Source organism: Bos indicus x Bos taurus, chromosome 3 (assembly GCF_003369695.1).
Source record: "Bos indicus x Bos taurus breed Angus x Brahman F1 hybrid chromosome 3, Bos_hybrid_MaternalHap_v2.0, whole genome shotgun sequence".
Classification (NCBI taxonomy): Eukaryota; Metazoa; Chordata; class Mammalia; order Artiodactyla; family Bovidae; genus Bos; species Bos indicus x Bos taurus.
In genome coordinates this window covers 97,718,004-97,734,219 of record NC_040078.1, presented here as the reverse complement: position 1 = coordinate 97,734,219, position 16,216 = coordinate 97,718,004, and the positions used below count along the sequence as shown (strand labels likewise).

The 16,216-nt window shown below is 47.2% G+C and overlaps 1 protein-coding gene and 1 long non-coding RNA gene across 4 annotated transcripts in view; one reads left to right on the top strand and one right to left on the bottom strand.

Annotated features, from left to right (window-relative positions):
• LOC113889914 overlaps nucleotides 1–5,388 on the top strand; it is a 42,163-nt gene extending 36,775 nt beyond the window's left edge. Inside the window, exons 2-3 of the long non-coding RNA XR_003510377.1 lie at nucleotides 784–1,065; nucleotides 2,248–5,388. This is a non-coding gene — a long non-coding RNA (uncharacterized LOC113889914). The remainder of the gene's footprint in view (nucleotides 1–783; nucleotides 1,066–2,247) is intronic.
• Nucleotides 1–16,216, bottom strand: part of AGBL4 (ATP/GTP binding protein like 4) — a 1,469,133-nt gene that overhangs the window by 133,674 nt on the left and 1,319,243 nt on the right. For all 3 annotated transcript variants that reach the window (XM_027537317.1, XM_027537316.1, XM_027537319.1), the window contains 2 exons: nucleotides 13,154–13,243; nucleotides 1,392–1,506 (listed from right to left, as the gene is read on the bottom strand). In XM_027537317.1, the coding sequence (XP_027393118.1) occupies nucleotides 1,392–1,506; nucleotides 13,154–13,243 (205 nt within the window). The remainder of the gene's footprint in view (nucleotides 1–1,391; nucleotides 1,507–13,153; nucleotides 13,244–16,216) is intronic.

Here is a 16,216-nt window from a genome sequence, read left to right as displayed (position 1 = left end):
GGGGAACACAAGGACCATTAAGGCTCAGTGTTTCCCCTCTGGTGGTTTTAGGACCTTGGGGTCCTTGCAATGGGGTAAGACATTCAATAGGCAGGCCTGTGGGAGCTCAGAGAAGGGAATGGCCAATTCTTTTTGGGGGGTTGGGGGATGTTTTTCAGAAGAAGATGTACAAACTGAGTTGCAAGGAAGGATTAGTGAGATGAGGGGTCTTCACTGGTAGTTTAGAGAGTAAAGAATCTGCCTGCAGTGCAGGAGACCTGAGTTTGATCCCTGAGTTGGGAAGATCTCCTGGAGAAGGGAATGGCTATCCACTCCAGTAGTCTTGCCTGGAGAATTCCATGAACAGAGAAGCCTGGTGGGCTACTGTCCATGGGGTCACAAAGAGTCAGATACCACTGAGCAACTAACACAAAATCACACAAAGTGACATGAGGACGAGACTAGGAAGCCCTGGACAGAGGGCCTTTATGAAGGTGAGGTATCAGGCCCCAACAGAACCTGTGTAAGGAGCCAGGTCTTCCTTAGAGTGGCCAGAGCAATGATTCTAAGACTAGAGGGTGGGGGGTGAGGCAACAGGTCACACAGAGTCTTACATCAAAGCTGGGGCGCTTGAATGTTACCTTGGGACTTCTAGGACCAATCAGCTCTCAAGCTGTATAATTTGGGCAGTGAAGTTAGTCAATGATTTACTGGTTGTGTGACTTTGGCCCAGTCTGTTGCCTCAAAGGTGAAATAAGGCTAATAACACACTCTATCTCAGAGGATTCAATGTTCTCTCAGCAGATGGTTCCCCGGGCAGTGGAATTTTCAGCTGTAAATTATGGGGCTAAGCCAGGAGAAAGAGCTCAAGATGTAAAGTGCATGAGTGAGTGTGGGGCAAGCCAGTATGCTCACACCAAAGAGAAATGCTGCCCACATGATGCAGGCTGCTGCTCTCCTTCATTAATAATCGCCAAGAAGAAATCCAGAAGCAAAATGGTAACTGTCATCACCACCATATGCTCAAAAGCACATTCATCGCCACTGTTTCTTTGTCAGCACTGATGCTCACAAGTGCCCTGCCAGGTAAGTAATTATTATCTTAATTATGCAAGAGAAACTGCAATGCATCAGAGAGGGAAAGTGAATTCCCCAAGGTTACACAAGAAGTAGGCACCAAAACTGATACTAGGTCTCCTGGTTCCTTATCCAGCAAACTGCCCAGGAAACTCCAGCAAGTGACCTCACAGGACTGTGCATGAACTAGCCAAGACCAGCTCATCACATCCTCAGGAGCTGGGGTGAAACTTCTGATGAACTCATGGGTAGTCTGAAAATTGCTCCTCAAAAACATAGCCCCTTTTTCTTCTTGCTTTCATACCACCATCCAAGCATTCTCCCCCATCCCTCACCTGTAATTGCCCAGGTAGACACCATCAGGGTTGAGCATGGGTGCAATCTTGAAGACCAGGTGTTCCCGTAGGACACGAGCAATAGGGTGCTGGCTTATGAGGAAGTCAATGATCCCTGGGAAAAAAAGAAGCATCTGGGTTAGTGTCAACATATTTCAGGAAGGAGGGAGCACCTTTCCTCAGCTGGGAAAAACAGTGAGAGATCAATAGGTGATGTGGGGGCCTATGTTGTTAGCCACTGCGGGTACATGGCTATGAATTAGGTATTGCCCAGTGAATTTTACAAATAATATCTCTGTTTCCAGGAGACAGCTCAAGATGTAATATTGAAGTTCAAGGCCTGGAGGACAGCATGTCCTGCTCAAGAGCACAGGAAGGGCCTCTAGGAAAAGACAGCATGTGAGCTATGCCTTGGAGTCTTGACAGACAGAGATAGGGGAGAGGCAGGATAACTGAACAATAAAAGCAGAGTTGCTCCCTAATGGGTCCACTACTAGCTAAAGGCTGACATTAGTTTGGATGATTGCGGGGCCGAGGACCTTGAGAGGTCTCAGTCCTCATGAGGCTGATGAGTACACCAGGAAACAGAGAGAAGTCACAAAAAGACAGGGAGGTTTTGTCAATACCCCCAACTCTACTCCTTTCCCCACTTAAAGGGTCCTCTGTTTCCAGACTCCAGGGCTGGCTGCCTTCTCGGCTTCTCACTAGGACAAACCCCACCTTGCCTCCTGGTCACCAGATTTAGGACTGTCTCCTCCATGGCTCTTTTCCTATAGTCAGGCAGTCCCCGAGTCTCTTCTCTGAAACTAGCAAATCTGCCCCTCATCTCCATCCCCCTGCCTCTCTTCTGTTCTAGGCCACCATCACATCTAGCCTGGATGAGAGCAACCAGAGCTGGCCTAGGTGACAGCAAAAACCTCTAGAAGGTGCCCTTATCACTACAGCCACAGGGATTGTCCTGAAGCCCAAATCTGACCCTGTCACCACCTTTGTTGATGTCCTGGCCATGGCCTGCACACATCTATAGGGGAGGAGGTAAGGAAACAAGAACTGATCTTTGCCCCGACCCTCTCTATGTTTCTACTTATTCCTCGGAGACCTGAAAAAAATAGACAAAATGGAACTCTGGCATTCCATGAGACACCTGCCATGCTGGAAACTGACAGGAGAGCACACAACCCTTCCAAAAGCACAGAAGGAGAACTGAGAGAGCTCTTCCCCTGCTGGAGAGAGCAGAAAATGTATCAAGGAGAAAGAAGCTTTGAGCTGGGCCCTGACAGATATGTAGGTTTTGACAGCCAGACAGGAGGAAGCAGCGGGATAACTAAGAACAATCCATGTGCCCAGTGGCGGGCACTTAGCTATTGGAATGATAAGTCACTCTGTGGCACGTTCCAGAGCTGCTGTGACCGGGGAGGGATATCTTGGGCTGAGAATCCATTGGCAGCGGAGAGCCAGTTGGACATCATTTACTGCATGGCTGACGCGGCGGTAGACCAGATGCCCTAATTTATTTGTTGGTTTTCATAGGAAAGCTGTGGTTTGCCGGTAAATGGGCAGGGTAATGATGCCAAGCACCCTTGTTAGGGGCTAATAATTGCTTATTCTGTCCACTAATTGACCCCAGCTCCCGGGGCAGCCCTCCATCAAGGAGCCAGACAGTGCTCAGGGCCTGGCCATGCTGCCTCAGAGAATGGCTTCTGGAAATGGAGCAGTTCACTGTGAGCCATCCTCCTTCACAGATGAGCAGATTAATTGTGCTGCCGATTAGGCAGCTAATAAGAGGATGAGAGGAAACAAAGCCAGACCGGAGGCTACAGCCACCCAGAGTGAGCGTGGGGCAAGGAAAGCAGAAGTTTTAGACTCATCTCTTGGCTAGAGGTCAGACTCAGTTCAACAGGAATCTTTCCCATTGAGGAGGAAATTGGGAGGAGATCTTTCACCTTTATTTGGTGTGGGGAGGGGTTGGTAAGTGAAGAGGAAAATGAGGAGAAATGCCAGAGCAAGAGTGGAGAGGAAATGCCATCCCCCAGTATGGGCCACAAGTATGGAATGGACCAAGGTAGCAAAGAGTGTGCAGACTTGGAGGTCTGCATGGACTCCTCACTGGTTGTTAGTTTTCTTTGACCAGTTTCCTCATCCTGATACAGAGGTAATGATCTGGAAGAATTCTGTGGGACTGACTTATAACTCCTGCATTTTGACTGCTGGTCCCAGCACCTGAGCATTGGAATGTGCTCTCATAAAGTCACTTAGATCAAAGGTTGGAACGCAGTGGGGGTAATAAAAATCAGAATGCAGCCTAGAACTAGGTGTTGTGGTCTGTGAAGCTGACTGACTGTGGGATCTGGGAACAAGGATACTGAGCTGGAGAAGCCAACAAACCAGGAGTCAGAGAACCTGGGTTCTAGTTTTGGCTCATCTTTAAACTCAGATGAAAGAACAGAGTAATTCCCAAGGATGCATCCCACAGTGACAGGTTATGATTCCACCTACTTCATTCCTTTCCCTCAAAGTACCAGAATCCTCATCTGTCAAATGAGGAGACTACACTTCCTCCTTCTGGGAGACATAATCCACCCCCTGAAGATCAGTCTCTGCCCCTTCAGTAAACAAGTTTGCAGATCCTTCATCAGGAAGGTGGAAGAAAGCAGGACTGGGGGCTAGACAGGGTGGAGGAAGAGAAGGAAAAGTGGCAGAGTTTGGAAATGGAAGCTGGGTGGCCGACCTCACTGCCCTGTGCCGACCTCACGTGGCCGTGATGACCTGCATCAAACAAACCACAACTAAAGGTTCAATATTGCTATTTCTCCTGCTGTACAGAGCCAGGCACACAGCAGATGCCCAATAAATGCCCATTGGTAGATTAGCCCCAGGAATTCATTTGACCTGGACAAAGTAGAGTGTTAGTTGAGCTGATAATTACTTATTCTATAAACATTCACAGGATCAGGTCCATGCCAGGAGCAGCTTGTCATTCCAAGATGTATAATAGGTTCCTGCTCAGAGGGGCGCATGGGGGGACAGCAGCTCCTACCAACAAAGGCTCTCATGGGAACAGCACAAGGAGCCCTAGGAACCCCGGGGTCTCCCGACCAAGCCTGGGAGTCAAGAAGGGATTGTGGAAACTTAAAGAATGAGTAGAGTGAACCAGACGAAAGAGGTGCCAGGAGATGGTGTTCCAGGCAGGGGAAGTCTTACACAGAGATTAGTAGGCGAGACAGAAGACAACCTGTTTCTTAAGAGAGTTCTTCAGTTCCAGGTGGCATAGCTTCATGACTAAAGGCACAGACATTCAAACTGGACTAAATCTGTGGCCTTAACCTCCCTGTTTCTCAGTTTCCTCATCAATTAAGAACAAGACTAGTATTATAAGGATCTGAGTTAGTTAATGTGAGCAAAGTATCCAGCACATAGGAAGTGTGTTGTTTACTCAATTGCTCTTATTTGGTTTAGCTGAAGGTGTGGGGTGGGAAGATGTTAAGAGAGAAGCAGGAGAGGTAAATAGGGGCTTGCTGGTCCTGCTGAAGAATATGAACAGCTCAGGAAAGCCATTGCCAAAGTCAGGGTCAGATCTGGCCATTGGAGATAGTTTCCCCTGGCTGCAGCCTGGAATGCGGTTTGGAGGGAAGTAATAATAATAATAGATGGATGTCCTGAAGGTGGAAAAGGCAGTAGTAGGAGCACGAACCTAGCAGAGAGCCAGCAAAGATAAAGAGGCTTGCAGTCAGGAACCAGGGTCTGGCATGCTGGTGACCTGCAGGGGCTCTGCACTGACCAAGACCCAGAGAGTCACAAGGATGCCACTGATGGAGGGTAAGCATTGTGGGTAGATGATGACACTGATGAGAAGACTACTTGTCTACCACCCTCAGGAGCAGCAGAAGTCTTGGCTTAAACCATACAACCTTGGGGAAAGGTGACACCAAGATTACAGAGATTAAGTTTCTGGCCCCTGGCAGAATGGGTCCTTGAAATGGAAACTGAGTTCAGTTTTAGAAATGTAAGGAAAATTGTAGTTTCAGTACCTCTGAGTGTGGGGGACTGAGGCTTGCCTCTGCTGTGCAAATCTTCTGTCCAGGCTGTGAGCTCCAGGAGGGCAAGGACACAGCTCCAGCTCTTGGCCAGAATTTTGTCAGCGTCCAGCTCAGCACTGGGGCAAGGCAAATGGTCAATAGATACGTGTGAAATGAATGAATAAAGATGGACCCAGGAACTTCCTGGTTGTCCAATGGCTAGGAATCCATGCTTTCACTGCTGAGGGCACGAGCTGAATCCCTGGTCAGGGAATTAAGATCCCACAAGCTGTGTGGTGCAGTCACAAAGAGAGATGGTCCAGTGACAGGTACTACTACTATGTTCAGTAGCTGGACTGATTCCACTTTTCAGACAGGGAAACCAAGTCGGGATGGTGACATTATTTGCTGAGTGTCTCCCAGGGGCCTGACTGGGATTCAGTCCAGTTCTACTGGTTTCAAAGTGGTACCATTGCCATGAAACCAACATGGGACGAGCCAGGAGTCTATTTGCATGGGATTTGCAAATTATTTGGATATATGCTTGCATGATTTTTCTCTAGAGAGTTCTGTGTAAGGTATTGCTGCTCTCTCTGCTAAGAGGAAGGATACACAGTGGGAAGAGCCCAGGCTTGAAGCAGGACATTTGGGGTCCAGTGGAGGGGTGTCTCTGCTGGGCTGAGTGTGGGTCATGTGACAGGAGTCCTCTAGGCTCTACCCTGACTGCCCGTAGCTGAGCGCAAGGACCCAGATTATGGAATCCCAGGAAGGCTGGCCCCGAAGAGCCTGATGTTCACAGAGTCTAAGTTCTAACCCTCCCTTCTCCAACTCTGCCCATTTCACAGACGAAAAGACAAGCTTGGGAAAGTAAAAGGCCCCATGACAACCCCTTCCTGGATCTAGTTTCCTGCATATATGAGGCTGTATGGGAGAGAGCAGGGAGGAGATGAAGAAGAGGTGCGGGATAGAGGAGGGAGGAAAATGATGAGAGAGAGGAGGGAGGAAGGGGCAAAGGTCACCACTTCACTGTGGGCAGTCTTAGCTTGTGCTTGGTCCTGGTGTCCTGGTGGTTGTGTGTGTGAGAGAGAGAGTGTGTGTGTGTGAGAGAGTGTGTGTGTGTGTGTGTGTGTGTATTGTATGAGTGTGTGTCTTGGTGTCCTGGTGGTTGTGAGTGTGTGTGTGCACACATGCATGTTCTCACCATCCTTTGCCTGGCCCACAGGACACCCCTGAGGAGTGAGCTTCCAAGGGAGGGCCTGGTGGGCCCCTTGGCAGCTGGAGGGGGGCTCCATAAATCCTCACAGCAAGCCCTGGAGGACCAGGTTGCTGCCATTTTATAGGCAGAGAAACAGGCTCTGAGAGTTAAGGACTTGATGGGGGTCCCAGTGAGGGGATGAGAGTGATGGGACTCTGACTCAGGTGTCCCGGTGGCTCAAGTCTGAAACCTCAGCTCTGCCCACTGCCCAGCCACCTCCAGACGTAGGTGTACCTCTCCATGGCAGCCTTTCACACAGGTGGGCTTAAGGATTCATTTACAAAGGGCCTGGAGTTGACAAGTGCTCTGCAGATGGGACTTTTCAGTGAGCGATGTCCCACAAACTCCAGGAAGCTTCAGGGCAAGAACACTCCCTGGACCTGAGATCAAGTCTGGGCCAAACTTCTAACTTGCAGCCGGGTCTCCCAGCAGGTAAATGGAAGGGGTGAGCTAATGGCTCTTTTGGCGAAGGAGCCGAGGAAGGAAGGCAGCACATGGGGTACAGGAGTCACGCACCTGGGTTTGGGTTCCCAGTGAGGATTAGAGGAAGTACTCTGGGCACCTGGAAGATGCCCCATCAATGCTGCCTCCCTCTCTATAAATAGTACTTACTCAGCGCTGACTGCACACCAAGCACCATCTTACATGTTTTATGGACACTAACTCATTTCATCTCCACAACAACCCTCTGAGGCAGAATTCCTATTATTATTTCCCTTTAGGGAAAAAGGGACTGAGACCCGGAGAGGTTGTGGAACATCCCCAAGGTCACCGTGTACGGAGTGGGAGGGCCGAGGTATAGTTCCAGGCAGCGAGGCTCCAGAGATCCGGCTCACACACACACTGCTACAGGACCATGCAGGGGTGGCCTTGACCTCTCACATTGGAGCTTCAGAGGAAGGACAGTTCAGCTGCTTGGAGGCCAAGAGTGGGGGTTTGGGGAAGCAGCCGTCCCCCCACCAAGCAGAGCCTTGAGAAAGTCACAGCCCTGCCCCCCTAAATGCCACCCACGTTGAGCTCTGCCACAACAGGACTTCACTCTGCTCCCAGCAGCAGGTGCAGCAGCAGCTCGGTTGCGAGAACCGAGGTCCCAGCCAGATGGGGATGACCAGGCCTCACATGTCTGTCCTCTGCTCAAGGTCACAGAGCCAGTTAATAGGGAAAAAGAGTTAACAGAACCAAAGGTTCTCATCCTCTCAGGCCTTAGATTCTATCGCCCTACCCAGAACAAGGGAGGCTGGGGAGGGGTCCAGCTGAGACCTGGGTCTGGGGAAGACAGCCTGAGCTGCGCCCCGTGCGGCTGTAGTCTAGGGTGTCCCCAGGGGGCTGGGAGACCTTCGGGGAAGACCCTGCCTCTGTTCCTCACTGGCGAAGTGGGGGAACGCTGCCTGTGTTCAGCTGTCTCAGGAAGGATGAACTGTGTATCTCAAGGGAAAGTTACAGAGATGGGGACAGAGGAAGACCAGGACTTGGGAGACAGGCCCCAGGGCCACATCCACCATGGATTAGCTGTGTGGTCCTGGGCGAGCCACCTCACCCCTGAGCCTGCGCAGCCTCACCTGCACATGCATATTGGATGCTGTGGGGCAGCCTGAGCACTGAGTTCTTCCAGGTGAGAAGCTTGGCCTTCTAGTGCTTCCCACCCCTGAGAGGGTAAAGGCTTGGGAGACCCAACTTCAAAGCTCTTCCTGCACTTTACTGACTGTGTGAACTGGAGGTTCCTCTTTCTGAACTCAGATTTAGTATCCTAAGCCAAGACAGACTTTGCTCCTCAAATAGTCCCATGAGGTGAATAAGACAATACCCATTTCACAAATGCAGAAAATGGCACTCTAAGATCCAGCCCTGGGCCTCAAAAAGCTCAGGTTTAGAGGGAGAACAAAAAAATGCAAAACAAACGTGTAACAAATTGGGGCAAAAAAGATGACCACTGAGCAACCCACAATGCAGAGCCAAGGCAGGGGGCTGAAGGGTCGGGGCCAGGGGGCCCAGTTCAGTTTGCTCGCTCTGTCGTGTCTGACTCTTTGCGACCCCATGGGCTTCAGCATGCCAGGATTCCCTGTCCTTCACCATCTCCCAGAGCTTGTTCAAACTCATGTCCATTGAGTCGGTGATGCCATCTAACCATCTCATCCTCTGTCTTCCCCTTCTCCTGCCTTAAATCTTTCCAGCATCAGGGTTTTTCTAGTGAGTCAGTTCTTTGCATCAGAACACAGCCAAAGTACTGGAGTTTCAGCTTCAGCATCAGTCTTTCCAATGAATATTCAGGACTGATTTCCTTTAGGATGGACTGGTTGGATCTCCTTGCTGTCCAAAGGAGACAATACCACATGTTGTCTTTTCTCCAACACCACAGTTCAAAAGCATCAATTCTTTGGAACTCAGCTTTCTTTATGGTCCAACTCTCACATCCATACACGACTACTGGAAAAACCATAGCTTTGACTAGATGGACCTTTGTTGGCAAAGTAATGTCTCTGCTTTTCAATATGCTATCTAGATTGGTTATAGCTTTTCTTCCAAGGAGCAAGTGTCTTTTAATTTCATGGCTGCAGTGATTTTGGAGTCCAAGAAAATAAAATCTGTCACTGTCTCCACTTTTCCCCTATCTATTTACCATGAAGTGATGGGATTGGATGCTATGATCTTCGGGTTTTGAATGTTGAGCTTTAAGGCAGCTTTTTCACTCTCCTTCACTTTCATCAAACGGTTCTTTAGTTCCTCTTTGCTTTCTGCCATAAAGGTGGTGACATCTACATACCTAAGGTTATTCATGTTTCTCCCAGCAATATGGATTGCAGCTTATGCTTCATCCAGCCCAGCATTTTGCATGATGTTCTCTGCATAGAAGTTAAATAATCAGGGTGACAATATACAGCCTTGACATACTCCTTTCCCAATTTGGAACCGGTGTGTTATTCCATGTCTGGTTCTAACTATTGCTTCTTGACCTGCATACAGATTTCTCAGGAGGCAGATAAGGTGGTCTGGTATTCCCATCTCTTGAAGAATTTTCCACAGTTTGTTATTATCCCACACAGTTAAAGGCTTTGGTGTAGTGAATAAAGCAGAAGTAGATGTTTTTCAGGAATTCTCTTGCTTTTTCTATGATCCAACGGATGCTGGCAATTTGATCTCAGGTTTCTTTGCCTTTTCTAAATCCAGTTTGAACATCTGGAAATTCTTGGTTCATGTACTGTTTAAGGCTGACTTGGAGGATTTTGAGCAGCTAGCATGTGAGATGAGTGCAATTGTGCAGCAGTTTGAACATCCTTTGACCCAGAGAAGGTACTTGAAATGAACCTTGGGAGAGGAGGGGGTGTTTGCCAGGTGGCAAGGAGTAGGCACAAGACTTCCTAGGCAGAGGAGCAGCAGATGCAGAAGCCCAGTGGTGGGAAGAAGAGAGTTCTTCCAGGGATTAGGTTGTGGGTGGGACTGGCATATAGTGAGATGTGGCAAGAGCCAGGTCATGGAGTATTGTCAATGTCACGCTGAGGAGTTTGGAGGTGACCTTGAGAAGGTAGTGGAAGGCATTCAAAATCTCTGCCAAAGACTAAAGAGCTGGTTGAAAAGCTGCAATACAGCTTGAGGCCATTGATAAACTCAGCACCACTCAGACTCCTCTTGGGGGAAGGCAGGGTCAAGGGGGAGAGCACCTGAGAACTACAGACTTCTCTGTGCTTCAGGCCTCATCTGTGAAAGGGATGGTGACCCTGCCCTCTGTCTGCTGCCCACAGAGGGGGCAGGTATGGGAGCTTGGGCTGCCAGGGATAAAGTATCAATAATAAGGCTACTGTCTTTTCACAAACAAGGACAAAATAGTTGCATCTGATCAGCTGGGGGAATGGGGCTGCTGCCAAGATTAGTAACGGACAGATGGCTGCCAGTAAAGGAGGTGGTACAATCCGGATGGCCCTGGGAGAGGTTATTGCAAGGACAGGGGAAGAAGGAAGCTGGAAGTGAGATGCTAAGGAGGCAGCTAAGGTGGCTGACTGGGGGATCCAGAACCCCTAGCCAAGCCTCTGAGCTTCTTATCTTTGGGTGATCACTCCCTCCCTCTGAAGTGCAGGCTTCTTGTCTGAAACAAAGAGGGAGGCAGCGGTGCCTGACCACAACCCTGTAAGAACTTGAGCTGGGAAAAGAAGACCCTATGTGTTTGCAGAGTGCCTTACAGTTTACCAGGCAGATTACCTGCCTCCTCTTCTCAGATCCCCATGAGGAACGGGTGACATCTGTTGAGGGTCTGCTGCATGCCAGGCACAGGACTGGGTGCCTGTTTACATTCATCTCATGCCAGCTTCATAACAGCCATTGCAGATAGGTATTGGTATATTGGGCTGCCCAAAATGTTCATTTGACTTTTTCCATGAGATATAATGAAAAACCCAAATGAACTTTTGGGCCAATCCATTATGATTATGATTATTATTTACACTTGAGGAAACTGAACTGCTAGGAAGTGGCAGAGCCAGTATTTGACCCCAAGACTGTCGGATGGCAAATAGCCATTATTTCCAGATCAGCATGCTGTCTCACCTCCATTGGTTTTATCATATCCTTTTGACCTCATGGTCATTTTGAGACAAAAATGAGATATATTACTTAACTTCCCCAAAATTCTGTTTTTTTCATATGTAAAAATACAGCTAATATTAGTTTCTCTGACATAGAAAACTTAATATAATCAAATAAATCCAAAATATTAGGTTAAATCAACAAAATAACATAAAATGTGTAAAGTGCTTAGAACAGTGCTTGGCCAAGCTTCCCTGGCCTTCATCATCTCCTCGAGTTTGCTCAGATTCATGCCCACTGAGTTGGTGATGCCATCCAACCATCTTATCCTCTGTTGCCCACTTCTCCTGCCCTCAACTTTTCCCAGCCTCAGGGTCTTTTCCCATGACTTTTCGTATCAGGTGGCCAAAATATTGGAGCTTCGGTTTCAGCTTCAGTCCCTCTGATGAATATTCAGGGTTGGTTTCCTTTAGGATTGATGGGTTTGATCTCCTTGCAGTCCAAGGGACTCTCTAAAGTCTTCTCCAACACCACAGTTCAAAAGCATCAATTCTTTGGCACTCAGCTTTCTTTATGGTCCAACTCTCACATCCATACATGACTACTGGAAATACCATACCTTTGACTATATGGACCTTTGTTGGCAAACTGATGTCTCTGCTTTTTAATATGCTATCTAGGTTTCTCATAGCTTTTCTTCCAAGGAACAAGTGTCTTTTAATTTTGTGACTGCAGTCACCATCTGCAGTGATTTTGGAGTCCAAGAAAATAAAATCTGTCACCGTTTCTATTTTTTTCCCTATCTGTTTGCCATGAAATGATGGGACCTGATGCCATGATTTTATTTTTTTGAATGTTGAGTTTTAAACCGGCTTATTCACTCTCCTCTTTCACCCTTATCAAGAGGCCCTTTAGTTCTTCTTTACTTGTTGCCATTAGAGTGGTATCATTTACATATCTGAGGTTGTTCATATTTATATTGCTACTAATTGATACACACACACACATATATATATATACATACATGCATGTATTATACTGCTGGCTAAACATATATTTTATATGTTAACTACTACATAATCAAAGTTCAATCTTAAAAAGATATATTTGAGAAGAGAAATTACCTCTGGTTGTCTGATATGAAGTATACATTCCTGTTCATGATAAGTATTTCAAAAGTCGTTAAGTGACTGATTGAATGAACAAGTAAGTAGATAATTTTCAATTCTTACTTCCCCAGTCTACCACACTTTTGTCAATACACACATTGACCTGGGACCAGATTTTGTTTTCTTTTCTTTTTTCTTTCTGGTGGTGATAGTGGGTGGGAGGAGGCCAGATTTTTTATTTTTGTAAACTACTGGAGACTAGTGACAGAGAAGGCTATGGCACCCCACTCCAGTACTTTTGCCTGGAAAATCCCATGGACGGAGGAGCCTGGTAGGCTGCAGTCCATGGGGTCGCTAAGGGTCAGACATGAGACTGAGCGGCTTCACTTTCACTTTCCTGCATTGGAGAAGGAAATGGCAACCCACTCCAGTATTCTTGCCTGGAGAATCCCAGGGACGGGGGAGCCTGGTGGGTTGCCGTCTATGGGGTCCCACAGAGTTGGACACGACTGAAGCGACTTAGCAGCAGCAGCAGGAGACTAGTGAAACCAAGCTAGAAAGTGCAGACAACTCTATGACTCATTCTCAGTACCGCAAATACAGAAGAACTATTTTGAGCCCTTCCTATTCATTTGCACATCCACCCATCTGTCTGTTCATTCACCCATTCTTCCATGCGTACATGTAGTCCATAAACATTTAGTGGGACAACTACTAATGGGGATCAGGTGTAGCCTCTTGAGAAGTGAAGTAAATTGTCACCCAAGATAAGGACTCTGCATGTGGCCACATGGTCCCAGAGGCCATCAGTGCCCCAGTTGGACATGGGGGTTAGGCACAGTACGCTCATGAGGTCTTGCAACTCACCTTGACACACGAATGAAGAGGGTGTTTCCCCTGGGTGGACTCGTCCTGTGATGAATACCACCTTCTGCTCTGCCCCCTCCCGAAGGTTGTCTGGAAGATAAAGTGGAAGAAGGTTGCTAAGGAGGAGGGGAAATTTCAGAGGGGAGTTGTTACGTGGGGCAAAGGTGGAGGAAAACGGTTCTCTCCATTTCTCTCTTAAATCACTGGGTTTGCTCAACCTCTAAGGCCTAGCCATTGCTGATGAATTATTGTATTATGTCCCTTGTTACCCAATATTAAAAACCACATTCCTGTTCTTTTGTGCAGTTGACCATATTAGTAGTACAATCATCTAAAGAAGTCATATGAGCAAAATCAAATCCCAGATGCACTGATTGTGAAACTAGGGAAGTTATGTATCCTGAGATTCAGTGTGCTGCTCCATAAATGCGGATAATAAGACTTTCTTCATAGGGTTGTTGTCATAATTAAACAGGCTTACATATTGCTGCTGCTGCTGCTGCTAAGTCACTTCAGTCGTGTCCGACTCTGTGTGACCCCATAGACAGCAGCCCACCAGGCTCCCCCGTCCCTGAGATTCTCCAGGCAAGAACACTGGAGTGGGTTGCCATTTCCTTCTCCAATGCATGAAAGTGAAAAGTGAAAGGGAAGTCGCTCAGTCCTGTCTGACTCTTAGCGACCCCATGGACTGCAGCCCACCAGGCTCCTCCGTCCATGGGATTTTCCAGGCAAGAGTGCTGGAGTGGGGTGCCATTGCCTTCTCCAACATATTGCTGAGTACACAGTAAAAATTCAGTAAATGATGGAGTAAAGAAGGTAGCTATTTACATTAGTAATAACAGCTGCCATTTAGTTAGCAACTGGTGTCAGGCAGGTTGTATACATTATTTATTATCCTTACAGAAACATGGCAATCAATATTCCTTTTATTGGGGCAGAAACTGAGGCTCAGACAGCTTATATAATTTGTTCAAGTTCTACCTACACAGCTACATAGAGTAGATCTGAGATTAGAATCCAATTCTGTTTGGCTTTAATGAAGTAAGAGGGTCCAGATTTCTCTTTCATCTTAAACAACTAGAAGTTTGTACAAGATACACAAAACAACTGTTTTCAGACATTGAACAAGAGTCAGTGCAAGACTCATTCCCGAGGAAAGGGAAACCAGTGAGGTACACCTATGGCTGTCCCAGCTGTTTGCCTGGAGGCCCACCCCAGGCCAAAGGGCAGACAGTCGTGTCCTGACAGAGCAGGGGCATCTCACTCAGGAAGTTAGGGAGTCTGAAACACGTAGTAGTTGTGGGAAAACTGTACATTTCAGAGGAAAGGGAGATCTGTAGACAAAAATTCCAGAAATCCATAAAGAGCTCCTCATGAGTCTTTGCTGGGTCCCAAGATGTACATAAATGAGGTGAATCTCCATGGCAACGATATCATGAAAAAATGGTGAGGGAGTGGTGAACTGCACATTCTCAGGGTTCACAGAAGGGTGGGAGCCATCTGAAACCCCACCTTCAAAGTAAAAGTCTGCATTAATCATTCAGGACATTCAGAACCCAGAAGGGGCCACACCTTAGTGGTGTGGCTAAACCACTCTAGACTCACTCTAACAAAATTTTAAAGTAAATCTCAAAAGGATTGAACTGAACAAAATGGTTTGACAATCTGCTATATAAAGTCCAACTCTCTTTAAAGGAAGATAACTAAATATAGATATTCAACAATGCATAATTCACAATATCCAGCAATAAAAATTATTAGAGATATAAAGAAGTATTTAGAAAATTATGGGCCAAAATCAGAGTCCAAGCTCTTGCTGACCCTACAGAAGTTTCAACTGTGTAATAACATTTAGCTATTGCACGTGTGTGTTCAGTTGCTTCAGTCGTGTCTGACTCTTTGCAACCCTTATGGACTGTAGCCCACCAGGCTCTTTTGTCCATGGGATTCTCTAAGCAAGAATACTGGAGTGGGTTGCCATGCCCTCCTCCAGGGGATCTTCATGACCCAGGGATCAAACCCAAGTCTCTTATGTCTCCTGCATTGGCAGAAGGGTTCTTTACCACTAATGCCACCTGGCAAACACAATGATATTATTAGACAAAGGCAGTAGCCAAGAGTAACATTCCCAGAAAGGAGGCTCAGGAAGAGGATACTTAGACACAGGCAGAAGAAGGGCTGATTGACACAGAACAACAAACCAAAGGAAATAGAGAAATGAACACTGAATGGAGTTGGATTAAAAGATCCCATCTAGGTTAGAGGATAATCTGGAGGGAGAGGGGACGTAGAGATCACCAACAGGCTTTCTTCTTCTGCAATGTTAGAGGCAGGTTATTATGAATGTGGTTCATGATCCCAACAGTTGATGTACCAAGTCAGAGACTAAAACTTAAAAAACAAAAACAAGACTAACCCTATTAAGCCTGGATCTGAAGGCTTAGGACTTGCTTGGTCTATTGGATGACCAGAATTGAGGTCTCTGCTTCCCTAATGCTGTTGCTAACTGCTGCTAAGTCACTTCAGTCGTGTCTGACTCTGTGTGACACCATAGAGGGCAGCCCATCCCTGGATTCTCCAGGCAAGAATACTGGAGTGGGTTGCCATTTCCTTCTCCAGTGCATGAAAGTGAAACGTGAAAGTGAAGTCGTTCAGTCGTGTCTGACTCCTAGCGACCCCATGGACTGCAGCCTACCAGGCTCCTCCTTCAATGGGATTTTTCCAGGCAAGAGTACTGGAGTGGGCTGCCATTGCCTTCTCGGATAATTGCCTTCTGCTTCCCTAATACTAGGTCCCAAAATACAACAAGACATATGACGAAGCCAAAATACACTCTTGAGAACTCACTCTGTTCTCGGCTCTATGCTAAGCATTTTTATGAGCAAAGCGAGAGAGAGAAAGCTCACCTGCTTTTAAGAAGTTTATGGTTTAAAAAAGGAGTTCAATACCTGAGCACTTCTTGGACTGAATATAAGCTCCTCAAGAGAGAAACTGTGACTTTCATGGTGTATATTTAATGTCTTTCCCAGGACCCTGTGTAGAGTAGGTGCTCAGGAACTGGCT